General features: G+C 45.3%; 1 protein-coding gene across 2 annotated transcripts in view; it reads left to right on the top strand.

Annotated features, from left to right (window-relative positions):
- LOC106658207 (zinc finger protein 436-like) overlaps positions 1-25,122 on the top strand; it is a 34,327-nt gene extending 9,205 nt beyond the window's left edge. Inside the window, exons 1-2 of one of the 2 annotated variants that reach the window (XM_014380061.2) lie at positions 18,089-18,582; positions 19,302-25,122. In XM_014380061.2, the coding sequence (XP_014235547.1) occupies positions 19,307-21,496 (2,190 nt within the window). In that variant the 5' untranslated portion in view covers positions 18,089-18,582; positions 19,302-19,306 and the 3' untranslated portion in view covers positions 21,497-25,122. Of the gene's footprint in view, positions 1-18,088; positions 18,583-19,301 lie in introns of those variants that run through there. The other variant, XM_014380060.2, reaches the window with a different exon arrangement.
- The last annotated feature ends 1,134 nt before the right edge of the window (positions 25,123-26,256 follow it).

Genomic DNA, 26,256 nt, shown 5'->3' with positions numbered 1-26,256 from the left:
GCTCTGGGTCACCACGTTTCTCTCTATACATTATAATATATAATACTCGACGAGAAAGAGGCGCGCACTCAGAAGCTAACTTCTGCTGCCTACGTCGTTAAGGTGTTATAAATAGCCGAAGATATAAATGTAACATTTTGGCTTTGCCGAGTAATCTCTCTGCGGGTTGAACTGCCGACGACGATGACGACCACGATATCTCTCGTCCTCGCGTGTGTACGCGGAAACAGCACTGAGTTGACTGTTTTTCATCCATCGACGTGTTTTGTTCGTCGCAAGATTATATCCGTCATCCTTGTGCGCAGCTGTCACTTCGGCGCGCGCAAACGAACCAAAAAAAAAACCAAAAGTAAATAAAACACTGCACCAATTTACCTGTCTCGGCTTCTCGAGTATACTATATGATTTAGTGTAACTTTTTTGTACGGTAGGATGTCAAAACGTTTATTGTGTGTACCACGAGCAACTTCATCGATCATTATTAAAAGTCTGATGAGAAAATTGTTTAAATACCCCGTGTGTAACGTCGAGGGGTTTTTTTTCTCGATTTTACGTATCTATTCGAAGCTGGTGCAGTCTGGAAAAAAAATGTTCATTTCGGTTAACCGAGTGTAAGTGCAGTTTCTAAAAAAAGATTCATTTTCGAAATAAAGCTCAGGCTCATTGTACGCTTGTAATTTAACTTCAGTAGCCGCGTTTCTCGATCATTAAAAATTATTTCATTCACGTCGTTTTTAAACGCGTCTCTCTCCATTTTCCTTGCGCTCGAATTACGAATGTAAAAAAAAAAAGTATATAATTTTTTTTTTCCTCAACATCTCGCTCAATTAAGTTTCATGAATGAAAGTGAGTCGTTTTAATAAATGGCAAAAGGCAAATCAACTTAATTGACGCTGTAGAATTGCATTTATTTCTCTCTCTCTCCCACGAAGTGTGCCACGCGAGTCATGTGCTGACTGCTGCTCCTGCTGCTGGGTCAGTGACATGGAAAAGTAAAAAATATTACAAGATCGCATTATAGCGATCTCGGACGTGCGTCCTCCCTTTTTCTCTCTCTCTTCATTCCGATGCGCGCGACTGTGTATATACGATTTAACGAAGGCCGTAATAAATTAAAGGCATTCCGTAAAACGAAGTTACAGTCGTAGGGCAGTATATAGCTAATCTACATCCCATCCGCAACGCTGCGCGCCTTTTCTCTTTGCGTGCGCATAGCTAATGAAGACAATACTCATCCATTAGAGTCATTGACAAATTTAATGTATCGAAAATAATCGAATGGGCCCCGCAAGCCGATTGGTAATTAATTGCCAAGGCAGCGCAGTAGCAGAGTCGAGCCCCGATGTCGTCTATACGATTCCCCTCTCTCTTTCTCTCTTTCTCTCTCTCTCGACATCGGGTCGCGTCTCGTGTCTTTTTTCCGTCGCGTGTGCAAATTAAAAGAAAGCAAAAAATAAAGTCTTATATCCCTCGTCTCTCTCTCTCTCTCTCTCTCTCTCTCTCACACACACACAAACGACTTGACAAATAGAATCCCGAACCGATCGCTTAGCTCTCTCTGGCCGGGGGGAACTGTATAATAATGAGGTTTGTAAAAGGGTCTTTTTTTACTGCACAGCAGCAGCAGCAGCCTAAAACCCTTTTCTCGCTGTAGCAGCAGCAGCAGCAGCTTAGACGACGTTTTATTCAAGCATCGCGTTATGTACGGTAGCTGCCTCACGTCCTTTTTCTTATAATATAAATCCACATGCCTATTATAGGCATACCACTTGGCCGAGCAAAAAAAAAAAAAACAAAAAGGCACACGCACACAATGTGCTGCCTGTATGGCGCGTCGATACACTTGTTTCCCCGGAGCAGCAGCAGTAGCAGTAGCAGCGGGCGTTTTGCTCTCTCCGCCTATACAGAATTAGATCCATATAGTAAAGTCGGCGCAATTGATAAGATTACGCGAAAAAAAAAATCTTATCTCTGCGTCGAGTCTCATCGAGCAGAGAGCTGTACGCTCTTGCGCTGGCCGGATTCCGACAAAAAAAAAGAAGAAGAAGAAGAAAAGAGGAAAAAAAAAGGAAACTGCCCTCACGGTGTACGCGTATTATTATACACGCACAGACGGCCTCCAGCGCGCTTGTTGCCGATTTACATTGGAAATCAATTTAGCGCGCGTCCGTTTGCGTGAATTAGCCAGCTCCTTTTTGCCAGATGTATACTATCTTATATACTGCGGGAAGAATCAAGAAAATAAAATTGTACCCACCCCCGCCGCTTGACTAAGTGTACAGAAGCAGGAGCAGTATACACACGGTGCTTACCTACCTTATACCTACCGTGTAGAACAAGTGGGGCACGTAACGATGATGAATATTGCAAAGAATGCCTGCGATTTGATAAAGGCGGCGCGATAACTGCTCTCTCTCTCTCTCTCTCTCTCTCTCTCTCTCTCTCTTTCGCGCAGTACAAGTGCCCCGAGCTCATTGTTTACCTTACGGATATATTTTTTTTCTCTCTCTCTCTTAAACTCTCACTTCGCGCGCGTTACGTATGTACGAAAAAAATATGCTGTTGTGCGCGAGCAGGCAAATATATACACGATGTAAGGAGGCTGCGTACGGGGGTTACAGCCTCTCTGTTTGACTTGGCAGGTTGAGAAGAAGGAAAATAAAGTTTTTTCCTCGGTTCGCGTGAGTTTTGATGCATGGTTGCGTTTGTTTGCTTTATCAATTTCTTATTATTCGTATAAGTATAAGTAGCTGTGTATACGCAGAGACGATCTTAAAAATCCCAATAGATTAAAGTCACGTCGTGTTTTGAAAGTACAAAAGATATTATCCGTGCTTTCGAGCTTTTTCACGCTAGGTATCGATTATTTCGTGGTCGAAAGCTCGCCCGCATCAGCCGATCATCGCTCGACTCGAGAGCGACTTCAAAAGCGCAACTTGACCCACATAGATACACCGCGCGCGAGCGAGTGCAGCAAACTCGAGAAGATGCGCAGCATCGGCAAAAGTTAAGATCATCGCTCGCCGAGATCGATCCCAGAGCTTTGCTGTACCCTGTGCTCTCTGATCTTTCTCAAAGTCCGCTTGCACTCGTGTTATTACGCGCATGTTGACCGACGCCCCGAAGCTCTCGCTGTACAAGAGCGTGTATACATTCTGTGGTGGAAAGGGAGAACCGACCAACTCCATTTTTTTCGAAATCGAGTTTATGACCTAATACAACTATGTTTAATGTAAACTTTGATGCGCAAATGCCAGAAAGTCCGAAAAATTTAGTCTATCGCTTGGTACAGCACAATGCCAAACCGACCAAGTCCATTTCGCGACAAACGGTGACCGGCCAAACCGACCAAGTCCACCTGTGCGAGCCCCAAAACGTGATATCGAGTCTACTTTGGTTTTAAAATGATAAAATATGATGTTGAAACACTGTGTATATCAACTCTCACGTTATTGGAAGCTGCCAGAGTAAAATGAGGCTCAACAAAATTAAAACATTTTTTCAGGTAGATACACATCAATCATCTGTTAATTTGATAAACTTGGCATTTTGATACGTTTTATGAGCTATTTTTTCAAGTTAGAAACATAATAAAACGTAATTATTACATTACCTAAAAGAAACATTCATTTTAAAAAGCAAAATTGCCGCGAAAGTGGACTTGGTCGCAAACTGTTTTCCGGCAAACCGACCAAGTCCACCTAATCTGGCTACACTGATAGAAATACCGTTTCGTTGGCAGAAACGGGTCCGTTTCGCCAGACGAAACGGATTGAATTCGGCACCTGCAACAGTCCTGGGAGCACTTTGGGGTTATGTTAAGTGTCAACTGTAAATGAACACACAAAAGAAACACAAAAAAACTCATAGGCTCGCGGGCTGACCACTGTAACGCAGTATAATGTGTTCGTCTGCTTATTTTAGACAGCGTGTGTGTATAATTGATTCATATAGAGGCCAGCCAGCTCGCCTATGAGTTTTTTTGTGTTTCTTTTGTGTTTTCAGTTACAGTTGACACTTAACATAACCCCAAAATGCTCCCAGGACAGTTGGAGGTGCCGAATTCAATCCGTTTCGTCTGGCGAAACGGACCCGTTTCTGCCAACGAAACGATATTTCTATCAGTGTACGCTATCAATTTGATAGATACACTGGTCAAAAGATATCTCATAATAGGTTAAAACATCACGAGTACAGAGCTCTAGTTATCCGCGTCTAGCTACGCGTTTATACGCAACTCTAAACACGTTTTTCTCGAAAACACGAAAAATGGAGTTGGTCGGTTCTCCCTTTCCACCACAGATATAATAATAAGTATACTAGTTTAATCATGTTATTTGAGCTATTCGTAGCTTTCTAATCCAATCATAGTATGCTATTTGAGTATTCTTATACTGATGGCACGGATTGAAAGCCATCTGTTGAAGTTAAGTTACTCGTACATACACACACATGGCAGCGTTGGGTCAGTCCACGTTACGACGCGCAGCTGGGATTAAAAGTGCCACTTTCTTCCCCGATAACAGAAAAGAAAAACGAACTTTTGGTCAGAGGAGGAGAAAAATGTCTTATTTCGCACATTTTTTAATGCGCAAAACTCGTTTTTGGGCACTGGTGTGCGGTAAATTGACTCGTTTAAAATGAAAGCATTTTTCGCTTACGGTTGCATAAAATTTTGTATGCAACACACATGGCCGACACTCGTGTCTTTTTGACTTTTTGTTTTGACGACTTACAAATATAAATATCTTAGCAAACGCCACATTTAAGTTTTCCCACTAAAGAGACAATTGTTCAGTATGTGCCGGAACATATCTCAAAAACTGGAAACACTCGTTGGTACAGCTGTGGTGAAAAGTTGATTCGAAGATACCAATTTTACTGTATTTTACAAAATTACTGTATTTATAAATTGTTACACTGGACTGCGCGGGTACAAGCGGGGATGTACACTCGGCGGCGTCAAACTCTCAAACTTTTGAAAGTCCAGCGTAGTATGGGGGCGTTGCCTATGTGCTTCCACAGTGTCCGCAGTCCGATTACACTTTAAGACCTTTCACTTTCGAATCGTCTCTGCGTGCACAGCTCGTGTAGCTTCGACCATGTGTATTTTAATTTCTGTATAGAGATCTCAGTACGCGTTTCGACCTCGTGGTGTAAGCAGCACAATTGTCTCATTGATTTTGATAGAAAAAAGTAATATATTTTTTAAATAATCGGTGTTTGTGTATCGTGTGTTACAACTTTCAAAATAATATAATGCCTTCGTCAAGTGTCAGATCCGACGAACAACGCGTGGAGCATTCCAAATTAGACGAATTGAAGAGGTTAAGCAAAAGTTACTTCTTGAAGATAAAAAGCCATAGATACCTATTTCTCGATGAATTAAAAACATTAATAAAAGATTGGACGAAACGACTTCCAAATCTGCGTGACATCTTTACAAGGCAAGAGATGGATTGGCTTCTCGCGACGAGCATCGAGATGCATAAACTGAGTGAGGAGTTCGTTGATTTCGTTAATCGTTGCGGCTACAAGGACGAGCCCGATTTGGACGAGGCCGGTAAGCCACTGCTGCGCCGCAACACGGCAGTACACCAGACCAGTACATCAGAATGCTGCTTGAGGAAAATCGAGTTGTTGAGAGGACTGTATAAGATTTACGACAGATTCGACGCGAACTACAGCAACGACTCGGACCTGACGCACTTCCACGTGGCATGCATGTCCGGCTGCGTCGACGTGGCCGAGAAATTTCTCAAGCTCGGCCAGGATCCCAATTGCTTCGTAGGGAAAACGGGCCATTCGACGCTGTACTTGGCTTTGATGAACGATAAGAGGGAGGTGGTCGAATTGTTGATGAAACACGGCGCCGATCCGAATGTGCCCGACACTCATGGATCGACTACTTTGCACGTCATCTGCGATAGCGACGACAGGTCCAAGGACATGGCGAACATGCTCTTCGAGTTCTGCGACGACCAACGTCGGCCAGTAAAAATCGACGCCCGTGACAATTCGGGTAATACACCGCTACACGTAGCACTGAAATGCCAGAAAATACAAGTCGTAGAATTGCTCCTTGGGAGAGGCGCCGATTCGACTTTGGCCAACAATAAAGGAAAGACTCTTCTGCACATCATTTCCAGGAGCGACAAAAAAGGTGACACGTTGCTGCTATTCTTCCGCATCTGCGAACTCATGCGTCAGCCGATTCAGTTGGATGTTCGAGACAACGAGGGCAACACACCGTTGCATTTGGCTACTTCGCGCAGAAACGCGATGGTGGTCGAGCTGCTGCTGAGACGTGGCTCCGATCCGAATGCGGTCAACGATAAAGGAGAGACTCCTGTGCACATCACTTCCCGGAGCGACAAAAAAGGTCACTTGTTGCAGCTATTCTTCTGTATCTGCGAACTCATGCGTCAGCCGATTAAGTTGGATGTACGTGACAACGAGGGCAGCACACCGTTGCACTTGGCCCTGAATAATTACGGACACCAGAAGGTGGCCGAATCGCTTCTGAGGTGTGGCGCCAGTCCGAATTCGGTCAACGATAGAGGAGAGACTCCTCTGCACGCAATTGCCAAGCACGGCCGCGGATTAGAGCAATTTTTCCGTGTAATCGCCGATACGAAGCAGAGGGTGCGGATCAACGCCCGGGACAATTTGGGTCGAACAGCGCTGGAATGGGCCGTGGCGAGCGGCTGTCCGCCGACCGTCGTGAGTCTTCTGAACCGTGGCGCCGACGTGTTCGGCTTCGTTTTTCCGACCCCGACGGACTTCGACGAGTGCGGGAAAATCAAGCGATCGCACGATTCTGTAAGACGTGGTGTTAAAAATGTTTGCACTGTAATTAAACTAGCCGTGGCGACTGGTCTTCTGGCCGTCGTCGAACTGTTCGAGACAAAATTAAGCTACGAATTGGACCTCGGCGACGCCCTGAAGGTCATGGGATTTTACGACAAGTACCGATTGTACGAAAGTGCGAATTTTTCGACCACTAAGGATGTCGACGATTTGGTCGATTCGATATTCGAAGAGATGGCGCAAAAATCCACATACATGGATTACTTCAGGTTCGCGAGCTCGTACACGTTGTTGAAGCTCCCCTATAATTCTATGAAGGCTTGTGCTTTGCGTCTGTGCGAGAAAGTAGCGAGAAAATTTTTTCGCGACTGGGCCCTGGAATGCTTCATGGCATTGATACACAATCGGCTGCCAATTCTCTGTTGTGAAATGATTATGGACCACCTAACGAACAAAGATTTATATAATATTTGCTTGGCGGCTACAGTTCAAACTGATGAGCAAGATAAAATAAATGTAATAGAAAATGTATTAAAACGTAATAACGAAAGGCCTGTTGGCGATGGAAACGCTCCAAAAAGGCTAAAAATTGAATGTTGATACGATAATATAAAATGTAAAAGGAGTGAAAAAGATGATCGGGTATTTGCTTGGCAACTGCGGGTCATAACTCGTGATGACGACAATAATTATATTTGGAATAATTTGATTTATGTACATGGTGTTGCTTCAATGACTAAATAAATACATTTAATAAAACGAGTTTCTATTTGTCCATTAATAAGCACAAGATCATTATCCTCTTTAAAACGGTGAGAATACATCGGTGGTGGAAAGGGAGAACCGACCAAATCCATTTTTTTCGAAATCGAGTTTATGACCTAATACAACTATGTTTAATGTAAACTTTGATGCGCAAATGCCAGAAAGCCCGAAAATTTAGTCTATCGCTTGGTACAGCACAATGCCAAACCGACCAAGTCCATTTCGCGACAAACGGTGACCGGCCAAAGCGACCAAGTCCACCTGTGCGAGCCCCAAAACGTGATATCGAGTCTACTTTGGTTTTAAAATGATAAAAGATGATGTTGAAACACTGTGTATATCAACTCTCACGTTATTGGAAGCTGCCAGAGTAAAATGAGACTCAACAAAATTAAAACATTTTTTCAGGTAGATACACATCAATCATCTGTTAATTTGATAAACCTGGCATTTTGATACGTTTTATGAGCTATTTTTTCAAGTTAGAAACATAATAAACGTAATTATTACATTACCTAAAAGAAATATTCATTTTAAAAAGCAAAATTGCCGCGAAAGTGGACTTGGTCGCAAACTGTTTCCCGGCAAACCGACCAAGTCCATCTAATCTGGCTCCGCACCTACGCTATCAATTTGATAGATACACTGGTCAAAAGATATCTCATAATAGGTCAAAATATCACGAGTACAGAGCTCTGGTCATCCGCGTCTAGCTACGCATTTATACGCAACTCTAAACACGTTTTTCTCGAAAACACGAAAAATGGAGTTGGTCGGTTCTCCCTTTCCACCACAGATATATGCATTCTCTACGATATTATGGCGAAGAAACTCCGAGCGAGAGCAAGAGCGAGGCGTTGCTAAGCGCGAACCGAGAGCGTATTTATAAGCGACGAAACTGCTGCTGCTGCTGCTGCTCTCGCACTTGGTCGCACTTTCGTGTATGTATGTACGTACGTACGATCGATCGACGTATAACAGCGCACAGAGCTCTACGAGTGCGTTGTATGGCACATTTCTTCTTCTAAGCTGCTGCTGTTGCTGCTGTTATATATGCGTGAGTCGAGGTCGACATATGTTTACGATTATACGTCGAACGAGGAGACGCAAGTGTGTGTGTGCGCCTCGGTCATCGACGTTCTCTCTCTCCTTGCTCGTGTGGGTCTCTCTGTGCTTTGTAAGAATGACGGGGGAGCAGTAGCAGCAGCAGCACGTCGAGTACTCGCCGACGACGACGCCTGCACAGGACGGAAGCTGCGAACGCGAAATATGCGTAGGAAAGCAAAGCATCGACTCGCGGACACAGATATTCCGAGTGCGATAAGATTCTTTTGCGCGTTTATTTATTTTTTTTCTTTTTCATACGCGGTTATGAGCTGCAGCGGGCCTACTCTCTCTCGGAATCTCTCGAGCTTCGAGTATACATATATTTAATGGCTCGTTTTGCCGGCGATGCGTTTCGAAACGGCCGCGCGCGCACATAAGCACGAGAGTTCGACAAACGAGAGTGAAAAGAGAGTAAAAGGAGAGAGAGAAAGGAATAAAAGCTTCCAGCTGTTTGTCGAGCATGAAATGCATGACGCGCGCGCGCCTATGTGTGTGTATTATATTATATATTTGTGCGAGTGCGGATTGCGCCACGGCAGAATTCGCATGAAACATGTGTATACGGTCGATCACACGGCGCGATGAATGACTTTTTTATACAAATATTCCCGCACGTATCGTGCGTTAAGGGTACATTGCACTTGTGTCTATATATGGCTATACACGAAATTCCAGCATTCGTATACGTTTCGCGCACTTCGTAATACACACTCGAGCTCGACGAGATTTAACGAAGCTGCGCACAGAGAGAGAGAGAGAGAAGCTATAGCTTATAGCCGTTGCCATAACGATTCATCGACGTACGATGCGTCGTAGTATATAGCCGATCGAATCGATGAGCGGTAACAAAGCCAACTGCGCGTCCATTTATCCATCTATCCGTACAACCTACGTACGTGCATCGTGTGTGTACGAGCTCTTCCTCGTCGTCGGGAATTACGTACATCGAGATCGCAACTCGAAGCGGGATCGAAGTTGAAGCAGCAGCCATTTCCGGACACGCGGATTCGTGCTACGTACACACATGCGTAATAACTCGTAGCTATGTACCCGAGTCAAAAGTCGAAGCTCGTGCAGTCTGGCCGCTCTCGAGGTAGAGTCGCTGCAGCACGGCGTTGCACTATGTATTTCCAAGAACATCTGTCGACGACGTGTACTTGCGAATATATATATATACAGATCTCCGGGGTCGAGCTCGGCAGAAACTTGCGCAGGCACACACAGATGTTCGCAACATGGAGCACTGACTACAAGGCATATATAGCATTAATATATATAGCGAGTGATCCTTTACGTCCACGCGGGCAAATTTTAATATTCGCCACACATACGACGTATATACCGTACAATCCGCTTTGTTTTCAATTCATTATATTCTCTATGCTCTCTCTCTCTCTCTTGCGCCGTGTTTTACTCGATATGTGCTATGGGCTGGGGGGGTCCACGCCTCGATCGCTGCACTAGCACTGCGCGCGTCCTGTGACTCGAGTTTTTCGTTCATTATTGTTGTACGGGCCGAGGCTTTATATTATACTCGCAACCCTTTCGAGCCGCATGTTATAACACAAAGCTCTCGTTCTCTTCTTCTGTATACACACACAACGCAGAGAGCCCGAGATTAATTCTCGAAAACTAAAAGTCGAGACCCGCGCCATGGGCGCAGGAGAAGAAAGAGCGAGAGCTTTTTTGCTCGGTGTACGCGCGCGCAACGAGATTACGTTTCATTTAGTCGATAAATCTCGTTGGGCGAACGCGCGAATATGTATAGCCTTTCTCTCTCTCTCTCACTCGCTCTCTGTATCGGATGTGTTTCAACAACGATGTTTCGCTGCTACATAGGCATGGGAAAAAGGGCGCGTTTATGCAAAAGTACAATCCACCCATTATCTAACCGTAATTTGCTAAATGTATATCTTGTCAGCTAGCGTGGTAGGCAGATCAAAGGATCATAGCTATATATAGCTAGTATTACGCGCGTTAGCGTGCGGGGGTTGCTGAAGCCGAGTTAGTGCGCGCGCGTCTCTTTGTGCGCACAGGATCCGAGATATCTCGCTATTTATTAACGCGATTTGCATGCATAAATGTGTGCCGCGGGATATAATATACGCGCGCGAAATCTTCTTTACGATATTATTTCGTTATCGTCGTCGTGATTTTTCGAATCCCGTATACGCACGCGATCGAATTATATCGATCCTCACGCTTTCCGTCTCTGTCTTTGTACGCGCGCGAAATTTCATTCGCTTCTTTTCCCCGATTATGCAAACACGCATCACGATGTATTCAGAAGCGGCAAATCGATTTGGACTGCCTCTCTTTCCATATATATACCCCTATAGTACGCGGCCCGAGCCCCGAAATTTGCATCGAGAGTCGAGAAACACACAGAGACAACACTTTTATACGCCGCAGTCTGTATAGATCGGACACCCTTTTGAAAGCTATGAGCACTCGGCTGCTAGTGTGTATTTTCGAAGCTGCGAGATTCGAGAGAGAGCGACGATGCATCGAGAAAATAACACGCTCGACTCTCTCTCGGTTCGCAGTCCTTTGATCTATCTCTCGCGTATAATGGCATAGACGAGGTGGTTCCGTTCGGAGCTGCTATACGCGAGTATTATACGTGTATGCGTAGGGAATTATCGTCGGAATTGTCCTTGCCAAATAGAGCATCGCTAAAAGAATCTATTCTCTCTCCCTATCTCCCAAAAATTGCGAATATAATCAATCGCGCGTGGGCTAAAAATAACACTTCCTTCGTTCATACATACATATGCGAATCGTTTGTGCGTTTTGTTACGCGCGATCGTAATAAATATATCTCGCCCATGTAGCGGTCTGTATAGCTATAATATAACACGCATAAAAAGGGAGGAAATATATATACGGTATAACAAGCTTCTAAAGTGCTCGACGCGCCAAACTGCACGCACATTTTCACGATATTTCACTTTGGCCTCTCACTCGATATATTGCTGCCACGTTGGTTGGTGTGTATCGAGAGCAGCACGTTTTTTGGCAATCTCCCTTCTAGGTGCACGCAGCTAAACCTCTCTCGGGCTATAATCAAACCTATCTTTTTCTCCTTTCACTCGCAGGGGCAACGCAGCGCAACAGCCTATCGCTATTCTACCCGCTACAGCGAGGGAGAAAAAAACTTCCTTTTTTTTCCTCTAGTTTTCTCTCTGGTCAAGCTTATAGGCCCATTCAACCCTCTCGAATCAAAGTTCCTAATCCCATTGCTACACACACTCTCTCGCTCTCTCTCTCGTGTAAAATCATCAATTTTTCCGCCTAAGAATGGACTTTATACTCGCCGCGCTGTTTCCTCCTATTTCTATGATGTTGTAGCTCGGAACGTTATATGTGTACTCCGAACAAAGTTCCCAAGCAAATAGCACGTAAGTTTCGCTCGGGCTAGTTTTCTCGCTTACTCGACTACAGCCTGTTATCGAAGTATATAGTTTCTTGTGTGTGCTATTGTGCGCAATGCGAAATGGGGTAAAGAGCACCGAGGCTATGGTCTCGTCAAAGAGAAGAAAAGACTCGGCTCGCTCCGCGACGCCGGACGCCTGCGTGTGCAGTAGCAACAACGAGAGAGAAGAGAAAGAAAAGAAATTGGCGAAACTCCTCGTGACTAACCGCGCGCACGTGTTTGAGCAAGGTTAAAAGGGAAAAGCTTCTAGCAGCACTGCGCCCTTACACTTTTATTTCGAGCGCGCCAGCATTGCAGCAGCAGCAGCAGCATCAGCTCGCCACCGCCCAGTAGTCGAAGACGCGCCCTACATACAACAGCTTTTTCTAGTGAGCTAGAGTCTGTGCACTGCTAACTAAGTCTTGTACACCCATGGAGCTTGGCCGTATACGACGAAGATACTGTATAGTCGACAAAAAGAAACTTACTCTTCGTCTCTCTCTCTCTCTTTGCTGTATGTCTATATCGTCGGAGACCCTCCCAAGAATCTTGTCTCTCTCTCTCTCTTCGTATCATCGAAACTAACGTTAACGCAGTTAACTCACTGTATATATATAGGAGCTCTGCCCAGAAAGAAAGACACCGAGAGAAAAAGATGAGACCGGCTGTGTGGACAGTCCATGGGCGAGCGTCGATAAAACGAATACGCGCGCAGAGAGAAAGGGGACGCGAAAAAATCCGAGATAGTAGAAAAAAATCAGCTCTCTCGGCCGAGCCCCCACAGCATGTGTGTGTGTGTGTGTGATCGCTAGGCAATGTCTAGACCTTAATTGGACCGCGTCTTATCTCTCTCTCTCTCTCGCTCTCTTTCTCTCCATTCGGCCCAGCGAGTTTTTCGCCGCTGCACTTGTTTAAAGAGATAAAAAAAAAATAGCCAAAGCGAACGTGTGGTATAAGTAACAGCAGCGGGACACAGCCACCGTTGCACGAAAAACCACTTAAGTGTGCGATCCTGTGCGCTACTGTGTCTGCCACTGTGCATAGCAATCTATACAGATATACATTACCACCGCCGCGAGGCTAATGCATAAAAAAAAAAAAAAAAAGAAAATCCCCGAGTAGAGCTGCCAAATTAAGGGCCTATTTATCGAGAGCCGCGCGGCGCCCGTGAGTATTTGATTTCATCCCCTCGTGTTATGTATATATATATATATCGACAAAAAAGCGACTCGGTGCCGCAGGTTGCGCTCTGCAAAGACGCCGTTGTAATACATCCGCGCCGATATATATACGTATTATAAGCAAAAGCCATCGACGGATCGTCGTTTCGTGGCACATCATTTGTGCATAGGCTTTCTATATATCCAAGGGGGCTCGTATGTATGAAGAAAAAAAAACGGTATACTTACACGGTCGATGGTGTGGTGGTGGCGTGTACGGGACCCCTCGAGACAAAAAAAAAGAAGGCAAAAGCGAAAAAAGCCCAGAGAGCTCGTAGCCGTGGGGATAAAAAAGAGTGTATTATATAGGCGAGAGAGCGTTAATAGGGGGGCGGCCCCGTGAATAATCGGCCGGAAATCGGGTGAAATCAAACATGCCGAGTAGCGCGCCCGAGAGAGTACGAGCGAAGAAAAAAACAAGGAAGATGCGAAGGAGGAAGACGATCCGAGGCAGGGTATATATATGTGTGGAGAAAAAGAGAAGCTACTGAAATCGAGAGCGATAGAGAGAGAAAGGAAGAAGCCACTTATTGGCCCGCAAGCTGCGTGTGCCACGCGCGCGCGCGCCGATTGAAATCGAGAGACGATTTTTCTTTTTCCAACGTCGCGGTCGGCGTGAACGAGGCTCGAGAGAGAGAGAGAGAGAGTCTCGCTGCAAGCTCGCAGCTTTTCTTTTTGTCTCGGTCTCAGCCATTATATACTTTGTACAAAAAGATGCAGAATAAGTAAAAATTCGGCAACAAAAGAAGCGCAGCGCGGCGCAGAATTGGAATTCCCGAGCGACATCGATGCCGCACGACCGGCCGCCGCACAGTCGCCATGCGCTTCTAATGCACAATTTTCACGCGAGATGATCGTAAGCACACGCAATGAAGAGCGGCAGGAGACGCGCATTATTGTATATTATATACACACGCGCCAGAGAAAGAGAGAGAAAGATGAGCGTCGTCAAGCGCTTTTATGCGCACGCGACGCGTCTATATGTACTTTGTACGTGTGTGATACATAAAGGCCACACGAGAAAGAGAGATTCGAGCCAAGGGATGAAACGCGTGGCGACGGCGACGACGATGATCGAGGGTGTGTCGAGTCCTGCGTGCGCGCAGGATAAAAGTCTCTCGCACGCGAAAATTAATAAACGAATCTCATACAGTGCCACGGATATATAGGAGGAGGCCATTGTCATTTACGGCTCCGATCTCCACACGCACACGCAGCATTCGTTTATACATCGTATCGAAAAACTTATCGTTATATGTATATCCCTCTTTCTCACTTATGTCTATATAAGTTGTGCTTTGAGTGCACGGGGAGGGTCGCTCGAAGGCAGCAGCAGCAGCGACAGCAGTCGTACAGGCGCCGCTTGTAATACTTACCCCGAGCTTTCTTATATCTTTATATCGTATCGGCCAAAAATATAGATATTATATACTCGAAGCTGGTGGTGGTTGTGATTTATACGTCGATTACTCGCGCTTCGGCCGTATACACATTAATATTTTATATAGGAAATCTGCTGCGCTTTTATCGTCACGTATTTATTATTATCTGTATCTATCTATATATTTGGCAAAGAGTTGCGCCTAGCCACAATTAATCGTTTACAGAACAAATCTTATATTGTTTCTTTTCTACAATATATATTATTTTATATATTATATACGATGCGTGCACTCGTGCGTTTATTGCCAGTCGAAGAAAAAGTAACGAGCTCGTATATATTATTACTGCGCGTACACATATCGAGGCTATATTTCGCAGCACACATATAAGAGAAAGAAGGCGAGAAAATGTATACAGGATTGCGGCTATCGATTCTCTGTACATCAAACGCCGAGCCGTAGTAACAACTATACGCAGTCTAGCTACTACTACTACTAGAGGGCCAGTCTTCGAGAGAAGAGAAAGAACGAGAGAGAGAAGTGCGTGAGGAAATTGTTGATTAGGCAGGCGCGGAAAAGGTTTTGCTGTATATATACCGAAGGGCGATCGCTTCTTGCTGCTGCTGCCGAGACGTCGAAACGACCTTTCTCTGCCTCGCGCAAAATTAGCTGCTTCGAGAGCGATTGCCCCCTGCGTGCAGCACATCCTAGTGTGTATATGTATATGCGAAGAGGAGCTGCGAGAGCGATGTTTGCCTAACGTGTCGAGCATGCGTGAAGAAAAAAAGGGAAAGAAAAAGAAGAAAAAAATTATCGAAGCGAGTGAGAGCTAGCTGCTGCTTCTGCTGCTAATTAGCAATATCCATGCGCGCTCGAAATACAATAATGCGTGAAGCTGTCTGGCGCGCGGTTAAACGCGCCGAGTAATACAGTGCAGCCACTCCCCCGCTTCGTTCGATCCGTTTTGTATCCGTCGATACTGGCGGAGCAAATAATTCATTCCGCGCTAGCCTGTAATATATCGCACACACACATAGCATAGCTATCATTTCGCTCGACTTATGTGCGCGTACGGATGTATAATCATCATCGTATATATATCGTTAATCGGTTGCCAATATATAAGCTAATATATATACAAGCGATCGAATCTAATGTGGGGTAGCTGTGGAGAGAACCCACTTTTTTTTACGCATTAGGCCAATGTAAACAGCGCGTGTAAAGGCAGTGGCGGTACACTACTTATAGCAGGATACTCGTCTACGCACTTATATACATGTATATAGGATGATGATGATGACGATGCCGCAGACGATAGGCGAGAGTGCGAAAAGCCCAACGGAGCGTACCCGGTAATATCGACAAAAAGCTTGTTAATCAATCAGTACTGCAGAGTCCTTATGAGCGTGTCTCTATGTGTCTGTGTGTGGTTCACGCGGGGGGTGCTCAGCACCCCGGATAAAATAAAAAAACTAGCTACAACCCCGCATACTATAAGTAGTAGTAGTAGTAGTAGTAGTCGGAGCAACTCGAGAAATAAAGAAGTGCGGCGGCATATAAGCTGCTGCTGCTATGCTGTATAAGGCACCGCATCCATAAAAAAATACACCCGCCCGATCCTCGTGCGGGCCGATTTTTTTTTCTCCACACACCCTCGCGCGCTTATAATACACGCGTCCTTAGCGATAGATATATATACGCATTATATACGGCATTATGTGGCACAATCGAGACAAATAGTCTAAGTATATAAGCTATTATATTATAGCCCCACTTATAACTGATAAAAGAGCGAAAGCAGCGACCTGTTCGTCAGTTGCTGCTGCCGCTGGCAGAGAGAGAGATGAGAAAATAAAAAGAGGAAGACCTCGTGATGCTTTACTTCTTTATTTTTTCTTCTTCCCCGATTTCTTTTTCGCTATCGCACGCGAACCAGATACACAGTGAATTTTCTCTGTCTATCTATTTCTCTCTAGTAGTATATAGCAGCGTCATGCGGCCATGCTGACGTACATGAATCTCGACTTAGAGAGAGAGAGAGAGAGAGTATAATAATGGCGTGTGGACAGTTTGTGTCATTTAACGACGAGAACTTTTGCGGACTATCGAGCGAACTTTTTCCGATTGCACACGGCCTTATATACAGCTTGCCTGAATCTGTCCGTCAGTCAGTGTGTCTAGATGTGTACGTGTTTGTGTGCGAAATGAGAGAAAGAGAGAGAAAGAGAGAGAGAGCAAAAGGGGAGAGAGATAAAGAGAGATGCGCCGTCGCAATCAACTGTGCCGCTGTTGGTGTTGGTGTTGGTTGGCGGCGGTGGCGGAGAGTAAAGCAACAGCAGCCACGTCGAAGCCACGTCCTTGTTGGCAGGCTCCACAGAGCAAGGGTGGAAAAAAGGACCAACAAGGGGGTTGGTGCGTGTGTACGTGTGTATATGCGTGGGGGTTGGGGTGGGCGACGAGAGCGGCGCGTTGATCGCGAGCTAGAATACGAGACAGAGAAAACGGTGGACGTCACGCGCGCAGTGTATATACCAGAGGTATCCCGGGCTCTTGTGTATATACACTACCAGCAGAGAGATAGCCATTGTGGCTGGCCGTAAGGGGGTGTCTGGCGCACGAGATAAAATCCCGACGATCTCTCGTTGTGCAAGGAAAGGCAGAAGCAGTGAGTAGTAAGTGCAGAAAAAAAAATCAGCCGATTTCTCGGGCGCGCGCTGCGGAGATCGGCTGCGAATATAGATGTACGTCGTGATCGTGGATGTCAGCGATTCCTCGCGGGGCTTTGCGAGCCGATCGTAAAAAAAAAACAGTATCGAAAGTCGTGCGTCGTCTCGAGTGTTATAACTACTCGACATGATCTTCGAAACTTACTTTTGGCGATTCAAGGGATGTAACGATGGAGGGTAGTTCTATGTGACGCTCGGTGAAGAGTACGTATAAAAGAGAGGGATTGCCTTGACCCACGTGGGTGAGCACATAAAGCACATTGGCGGTATTTACGGGTTCGTGCACTATATGTACTCGTTCGCAAGGTCATGTACGGACGCGAGACGAAGGAAATCCCAATCGCGACCACTACTGCTCCGAATGCGGCCTGCGCGATCTCTCTAACCATATCTATATAGGTATACACAGTGCATGTGTGGGATAGGTATGTTTTGGCTGCGGCGCTGCAGCTATATACTCGTGTGTATATATATAGGCAGCGGCAAACACAGCACGAAAGGGGGAAAGCACTATACGAGTCGTGTGCGAGACTTGGCTCACGCACGAGAGAGGGTAAAAGCGGCGGCGGCGTCGGCGGCGACGGCAACGTTATCGAACCGGCGATTGCTGGCGCGCTTGCGCGACCGACCGACCGACGACTTGCAGGCGAGGTTTCGTCGTTCTTGTGTATATCGCGAGCGAGCTGCGAAACAGTTTGGCCTGTGCCGGGAGCCGCTCTCGGTCGCGCCGAAGCGTGTGTGCACCGAACGGAGTGCGTCGAAAACAGTGCGTGCGAAAAAGAGAGAGAGAGAGAGTGAAGACTGGTGTTAGACGCAATTAAAAATAAATAACAATAGTGATAGTAATAATAAAAATAAAAGAGTTGTCAAAGCTGGTCGGGGAGTGAGTGTCGATGTTGGCAGACGTCACAATGTGTCCGCGATAAATAAGTGCCAGTGTGTGTGTGCTTTTTTTAAACAAAATTTAATAAAAAACAAAAAAAATCTCAGTGGTACCGTGTGCAGTGCGATCACCGACCGAGTGTTTTTTTTTTTTTTTTGTACATTTCGCCCGCGAGAAGTTGGCGCCGCCTCGTCCTATACCCGAGGTGATATCGACGAGTGGAGCGCGAAAACACACATCGAACGCCGATAGACCCCCCCTGTGCGGGACAAAGGTGAGCTTTTCTCTCAGCCTCTGCTGCTGCTGCTGCCAGACGCTCGCTCGCTCGCTCGCCCGAAATCAATTAAAGCAATTACGCAAGCGCGAGAGACGGAGAAAAAGAGCTGCAACTAGACTGCTGCTGCTGCTGCTGTTGCGGCGATCGAACGTCGCACGCAGAAATACAGCGAGCGAATATAGACTCGGAATTGCCGGCTGCACGATATATAGGGACCAAAATTACGACAAGCGTAAACATACTAAATGTTACAAAGTGTTTTTATACGATGAGCTGACCTGCAATTTTTTGCTCACATACCGTACTCGGCTCGTTACATTACGTGCACCACCTTCTCGTACACACATTTCGCGCTCGAGTATAAACTCGAGCGCGCGATAAATCCGCTCTGATAACGAAACCGCGGCGGCGCCGATATATACGCCGTTTTTCCGGCCTCAAGAGCTCTCTCTCTCTCTCGCGATAACGCACAAAATGTGTGTATATATGACATACCTGTCGCACGCAACGTATATACACAAACACTAACGTCAATGACGTTTAACTCTTATCGAATCGTGTATATATGTATGTATACGGTCGCGACCCAATATATAATTGTTGTTAGTCCTTCGCAGTTAAAGCGCGTGAAATATTTTTTACTATCCCACGCGTATATATATCACTAACGAACTTGAATTTACTAAACGATGTTTTTCGCTCTCGATTTTTTGCAGGAAGGATGACCAACACGCAGAGCATCGAGGCCGTGGCAGCCGGACCCCATCACCACCACCACCAGGTCGAGAGCGTCCAACTCACGGAGCTGCGGCCGGTCGAGCAGTCGCGCATCAAGCAGAGCTACGGCGACGACACCGACGACAACTGCAACGACACGAGCAGCGTCGGCACCGACGGCCTCCGCGTGCTCCGCAGCTTCTCCGCTCGACGTAGCTCCCAGGACCAACAGCAGCAGCAGCAACAACAACAGTCGTATCCTCGCAGACGCAAATCCGAGCGTTGGAAGCATCTGCGCGCCGCCTCGCGAGATTTCGGTATCAACAGCGACGAGGGTGACGAAGAGGAGGAGGAGGAGGAGTTGTATCCGCTGGAGACACGACCGACTAGGCAAACCAAGATGGCTAAATACACGATCGACAATTCGCTGCACAGCGACGAGTTCGAGGACGTGGACGAGGTCGACGAGGAGGAGGAGGTGAACGACGAGGACGATCCCTTCTTCGGGGTCAACGGCGACTTTGACTATCTCGATCACAATCCGGACGAGATCTACGTGTACAGGCAGCGAGAGCCCACCAGTCCCCAGAAGCTCAGCAGCGTCGTGGTCGAGCAGGAGCAGCAGCAGCAGCAACCACAACAGCAGTCGCAGCAGCAGCAGGAGGAGGCTTACAAGCCAAGGAGACGAGGCAGGCCGAGGAAGAACAGTTTCACCAAGCAGCAGCAAGCGGAAAGCGACAACAAGAAGAAGCAGCAACCCTCGCGAGAGCAGTCGGAGAAGGAGCTGCAGAGCAAGATCAACGACATAATCGAGGCCAATTGTCTGCTCGAGCAACAGCAGGACAAGGACAACGAGCAAAAGGTCCCGATTCCGACTCAGAGGAGAAAGAGCAGTGGTAGCGACGATCCCGCGAACGAGAAGAAGTACAAGTGCAGCGAGTGCGAGGCGCGCTTCAAGGGCAGCGGCGGTCTGCGCAACCACTACAAGGTCACCCACGCCCGGGGCCCGCTCTTCAAGTGCGACGAGTGCGGCAAGGAGTTCCCGCTCAAGGAGCGTTTGAAGCTGCACGTGCGCACCCACACGGGCTTCAAGCCCTACCAGTGCCCCGAGTGCTCCAAGAGCTTCGCCCGGGGCGGCCAGCTGGTCCAGCATCAGCGCACCCACAGCCAGATCAAGCCCTATCGTTGCGAGCTGTGCCCGGGCACCTTCACCTGCGCGGCCAATCTCGCCCTCCATCTGAAGAGACACAGTGGGCAAAAGGATCACAAGTGTCACGTGTGCGGCCGCGGCTTCGTGCGCCGCGACGCCCTCAAGAAGCACCTCGAGTGTCTTCATCGCGACGTCAAGAGCTTCCTCTGCACGATCTGCAACAAGACCCTCAAAGGCCATCTGCCGCAGCACATGAGGACGCACGCGCGCGAGCGCCCCCATCAGTGCGCCACGTGCGGCCAGCGTTTCGCCCAGAAGAGCCAGCTGACCGTGCACCAGAGGACGCACTCGGGCCAGAGGCCGTTCCGCTGCCTCGTCTGCTGGCAGGCGTTCGCCCACTCGACGGCGCTCAAACTGCACACGCGACGTCACACGGGCGAGCGGCCTTTTAAGTGCGCCGAGTGCAGCGCCGGCTTCTCCCAGCTGCCCCACTGGAAGAAGCACATGAGGTGTATACACGGGAGGTTGGAGCCGTATAGGTGCGACAGGTGCTCGAGGCACTTCAGAATGAAGAACGACCTGGAGGCGCACGAGAAGGAGTGCAACAACAACAACAACGATCAAGCGGTAGAGGGGGGAGGAGGAGGAGGTGCTAAATTATCGCAGGACGCGACGACGATCTTCGCGGAATCGGCGGCGGCGGCTACGGCGGACGTGTCGCCCAGTGCCCTGGCCCGCTACCAGAACTGCTCCGTGGAAAAGCTCAGGCTGCTGCTGGCCGTACTGCTCAAACGCATCTCCAAGCCCGAGCGTCTCGACGAGCTGGGCTTCGGCAAGCGACTGATCGACGACGTGCTGCACGACTCGCTCCTCGCAGCGGACAAGCCCGCCACCAAGATCGGCCCGGAGGTGAGCGAGTTCACGGCGCTGCACAAGAATCTCGCCGTGTTCCTGGAGTGGACGGTGCCCAAGCCACACTGGGAGCAGTTCCGCCAGATGAACAGGACGCCCGAGGAGATTCTGGAGACGCTCACCGCCACGTAAAGAGACGAACGTGCCAACGTAGGGGGCGAGTCGCGCTCGCGCGCACGAGTACCCGCGTGTGATTTCTAAGACCTGTTGAAGTAGGGCATTTTCGCAGGGCTTATTATAGAAGAGAGAAAAAAACACGACGACCCCCCTCGATACATAAAAAAGGCGCCGCACGCACTCGATGTGTATCGAGTTTGCCCAAGAGTCGAGCATTTATATACATATTATATGTATGTATACACACAGACGCAGAAAATTGCCGAGCTCTGCTCCTTTTTTCCGCTCGTCGTTCTTTATATATATCACCGGGACTGCGCACTCGATTTCATTAATTCCACACGAGTTCGAGTGCGCGCGTGCGATACACCGCTTGTATTATATCGTATATACGAGGCGATGATTAACGCGGAAATTTATGCGTATACGAAACCCCGAATTTATCAAAGGGTTTCTGGTACTTATCGAAAGAGTCGCGAAGAAAGACGCGTTACAGAATTGAAAGAAAAAAACTTATGCAACGATATGAGTTCTCCATTGTCTTGCTTACAAACTGCCACGATCAAAGTTCACTCGAAGACATATATATTCTTCCCAGGCTAGTATATAGCGATTGGAAAAAGAGCCGTGGCGCGTTTTTAATCGACGCGAGCGGTGATTTAGCGATATCGTTCGTTCGCTGATCGATATGATATACTATATTATATATAGACGAAAATTTAATCGAAAACGAATTAAAAAATAATAATTATAAAACAAGTTGGCACGTGATTACGCACGTAACGCACGTATTTATTATTATCATTGTATGAATGTATATTGTATATTATTTATACACAAGTATATTCGACACATACACACGAAAGATAAAAATTAATTGCACCGCCTTTTGATCTACCTGCTAATATGTATTATCCAAAAAAAGTTAAAATAAAAAACGAGAGAAGCGAGCGTACGCAAAATTTGCGTACAAAATATAACGATAAATGTACACAGGCCGTGTGTATACTACGAAGCGCGAGCTGCGCGCGAATAACTGGCGCCAAATCGCACGTTATAAAAAGAAAAAATAATCATTATTAACGAGTGATTTCGATGCTGCGAGCGTATACCGAAGCAAAAAAGAGCGCCGTAGAAGTGTACGTACGCATTGAGCGACACCAGATCCACTTGCATACGTACGCGGTATACACATATACGTATGTGCGCGGTGACAATTAAAATATGTAACTTACTTATACGCGTGAGAAAGCGAGAAGCAAAAGAGAGAAAAAAATTCAATGCGCGCGTCGAGACTCTCTCATTGTGTTCACGTGGAGGCATGTATGACTTAAAACGAAAAAAACATAAAGACCGAAGCATAAGTAAGACCTATATCATTATAATTATTTATCATTACGATTTATTGTATAATTTGCCCGTCGATCGACGCGGCATGATTCAATTGTGATTCGAAAATCAAAAATTCTTTAAGTATAATTTTTAATCGATAATTACGCCTATGTATATGATTTAGCTTGTATTGCGGAAATTCAATTGTGATTTGAAAATCAAAAGAAACATTTTCTTAGCGAGTAATATATATATTGCGTTTAACGTTGTGTAGCATTATCATCGTCTTTTTTACGTACACTGTATACGGTCGAAATTCGATGCTCTTTCGTTGTCGATTTTATTATATATCGAATTACGTTTCACGATACATTTTTCTGACGTATACTTCGTTCGAACTGCGCGAGCTTTTTTGATATGAATATATGACAAATATACACGACGTATTTTTCAACGATGCGCTTACATAATCAGCTGACTCCATGCAAAAAAAGAAAGAAAGAAAGAAAGAAAGGAAATAGGAAATCACACCGGAGACCAATGCGATAAAGAGAGAGAAAAAAATAACGGAACATTATCATAGCTAGAAAATAAGTGAATGTGAATCGACAATAACGAGAAAAAAAAACTTGAGCGTTTTAAATGTATACAACACAGCAACACGGCTAATTTATATCCCGCGAGTTCGTGAACGAAACATGATCATTTTAAATGTTTACACGATATTATATATTATATATTATATTATACAGTAACCGAAGAAATATTTCAACGCCTATTGTGTGAGTAATCTTAGAAAGGGAATATGCGATTAATTTTTTAATGTACAAAGGTGCTACGTTCGAAACGTTATGTAGGGTTGAATTTATTGATAATTAAAATTTACCACTCGTTTCTCATGCAAATGATGACGGACCGAGGAGTCTGCTTATTAATTTTGAGGAATGAATTTTCTTCTTCTTTTTTTCAACGATGGCAAATTGAACCGATTTTCCGTTGTGCATATATGCTGTATTGTAAGCACGCGTAGATAATATTGTAGTTACCGTTTGCACGAACAACGTAAATATTTATCTAGAAAAACGAGCACTTTCCGATAATAACAAAAAAAACACTGTAACCTTATGAATTTCAATCCGACTGTGAATGGAGTGACCGAGTGAGAGTTTGAAGTGTAAACAATCATGTAAAAAAGAATGCATTAATTATTATGTTACTTATTATTATCATTAGTAAAACGAGTGCCAAAGCTATGTAAAATTATTTTATTATTCGTGTGATTTTGCGAATATTTCGAATGATTTTTAATTAAAAAAAACTATTTTTTAGGCATACCAAAGCGAGGTTTAACGAGTGTGTATGTACTTACGTCTGATTATAAAGCGAGAAATCCTTTACAAAGTCCAAACAGTTATTTGGATACTTTCTTCGGGGGGTTAGTTAATGATTTTTTCCCGATGTAATAGTTCGTAATCGATAGCAACATATCGTTATCATAGGGCAAAAATGACTGAAGTTATACAATATATATCTTGATAAAACATGTCTTGGCTCAGGAAAAAAAAACGTAACGATTTTATACTTACGAGTAAAAAAAAAGAGAGAGAGAAACTATTGTTTTAGATAAGTGCCATGAAAGTTCATTTATTGAAAAATATTACTTATTGTCGATACTAAAAAAGTAAAAAAAAAAAAAAACAAATTTAACGTGATGAAACTGAATCAAAAGTAATTTATAGAGCCTTAAAATGTAAGTTCGAATGTTTTATGTAAATAACATAAAATTTTTAAAAATGCGTACTTTAATCCGATGTAATTCGATTGATATGTAGAAATTTATTGCCATTTTGCCGTGTCGTTCCAGGTAAAGGTCAATGAAACATGGTATTATTATAAAATTCTTACGATTACGAAAAAAAAAAGCACAAAAAAATAATTATATAAAATTATAATGCACAAATTGAAAATACTTGGTAATGGAATTACTATTCAACCTCGATGTTGTTGAGTCTAATCGAGAACGAGAAAAAAAAAATTTAGGTAACGTTTGACAATTGCTGAACATAATGTGTAATCAATAATGTCTTCCTTTTTTTCAATATAATAATAATATTAAAAAAGACACGATACAATAGTTTTGTTTTGATTCAAAAGAAGTCACAACGCGCGTCATCATCGTCGTCGCGATTCAAACAAAAGAGAGAAAAAAAAAACATACGTGGTTGATAATAACTAGGTATTAAGACAAATCAGCATAAAACCCGTCTCATTGTTAGATTCCCAGTATAAAATTCTCCAGTAACAAAAAATAAAAGGTTTGTAAAAGATTTCGAAACAATCTTCTGTACCAATAGGCATCATCTTCTGTATAACGTGAAGAAATAAAAAAAAAATATATGTATATATCTATAAATATCGTCTACTGTCTTAACCCTGCCTAAATTGAACCTTTTGATTAAAAAATTTTTTTGTTAAATGTATCCAGTGCGAGATTACGCGCTTTACAAAAGCGACGTTGAAAAATATTTCATTCTCCCCCTTTGGCTTGCTCTCTACGGGTGCTCTACGCCGCCGTCTGGTTTTCCTGCAGTTTTCTGGAAAAAAAGAAGGAAGCTTGCGCGCGCGCGGACCCGTAATGAAGTTTCTTAATTATTGATTAATCCTTTGCCTAAACTGCGTATTTCCATCTTCGTCGTCTCCCACTTTGTTCTTGTCTCGGCTCTCGCTCTCTCTCTCTCTTTTCTGTCCCCGCCTGGCCTGGCGCTTTACTGACGCGCCAAGTAATGCTTTTCTCTCTCCTTGCTGCTGCTGCTGCTATATACCGAACGTATTGCGGAGACAGCACGCAGCGAGGGTGACTTTTACAGAGAGAGAGAGAGAATCTTTCTTCCCTTGCGCGCCGCTGCCGCTTGTCGCTCCGAGTGTACCCGGGCTCAGAAATACACAGAGACATAACGGGTTGTTGGCGGCAACAAAAAAATCTCCTCGTCCTGCGACGGGCTGTGCAGTATGACAAAGAGAGACAAGCTGCTGCCAAGAGCGACAGAGTGAATGGACTATTGTTTAAATCAGCTACAGCGATATAATAGCCCCGAGAGAAACAACTTGTCGCTGTTTTTGCGCACGGCAAATATTGATCTCGATGGAGAAATAAATAGCGAGATGTTTTCTCGCTGCTTTTTTCTCGTTTCGACGCGGAGGCCAGTTTTGGAATCGTCGGGCAATCGAGGGGACCCCGTGGTGTCTTTGCGAGAAGAATCGTAGAACGCGACGCTCGAGAAAAAAATAATTTCGAGTCTCATCAATTTAAACGCAGCGAATTAATCATTAGAGCCTGTGGGGTAAATCTTAAAACCGCTGATATGATATTTTCCAGTTCCTTTAGCCTTCCTGCTCTTAATGGTCGAGCTTACTAAGTTTCGACTTAATCACTTTTTTTTCAT

Source organism: Trichogramma pretiosum, unplaced genomic scaffold (assembly GCF_000599845.2).
Source record: "Trichogramma pretiosum strain Unisexual culture from Peru unplaced genomic scaffold, Tpre_2.0 scaffold58, whole genome shotgun sequence".
NCBI lineage: Eukaryota > Metazoa > Arthropoda > Insecta > Hymenoptera > Trichogrammatidae > Trichogramma > Trichogramma pretiosum.
Note: the sequence above shows the minus strand (reverse complement) of the source record. Positions and strands in the feature narration are given on the sequence as shown.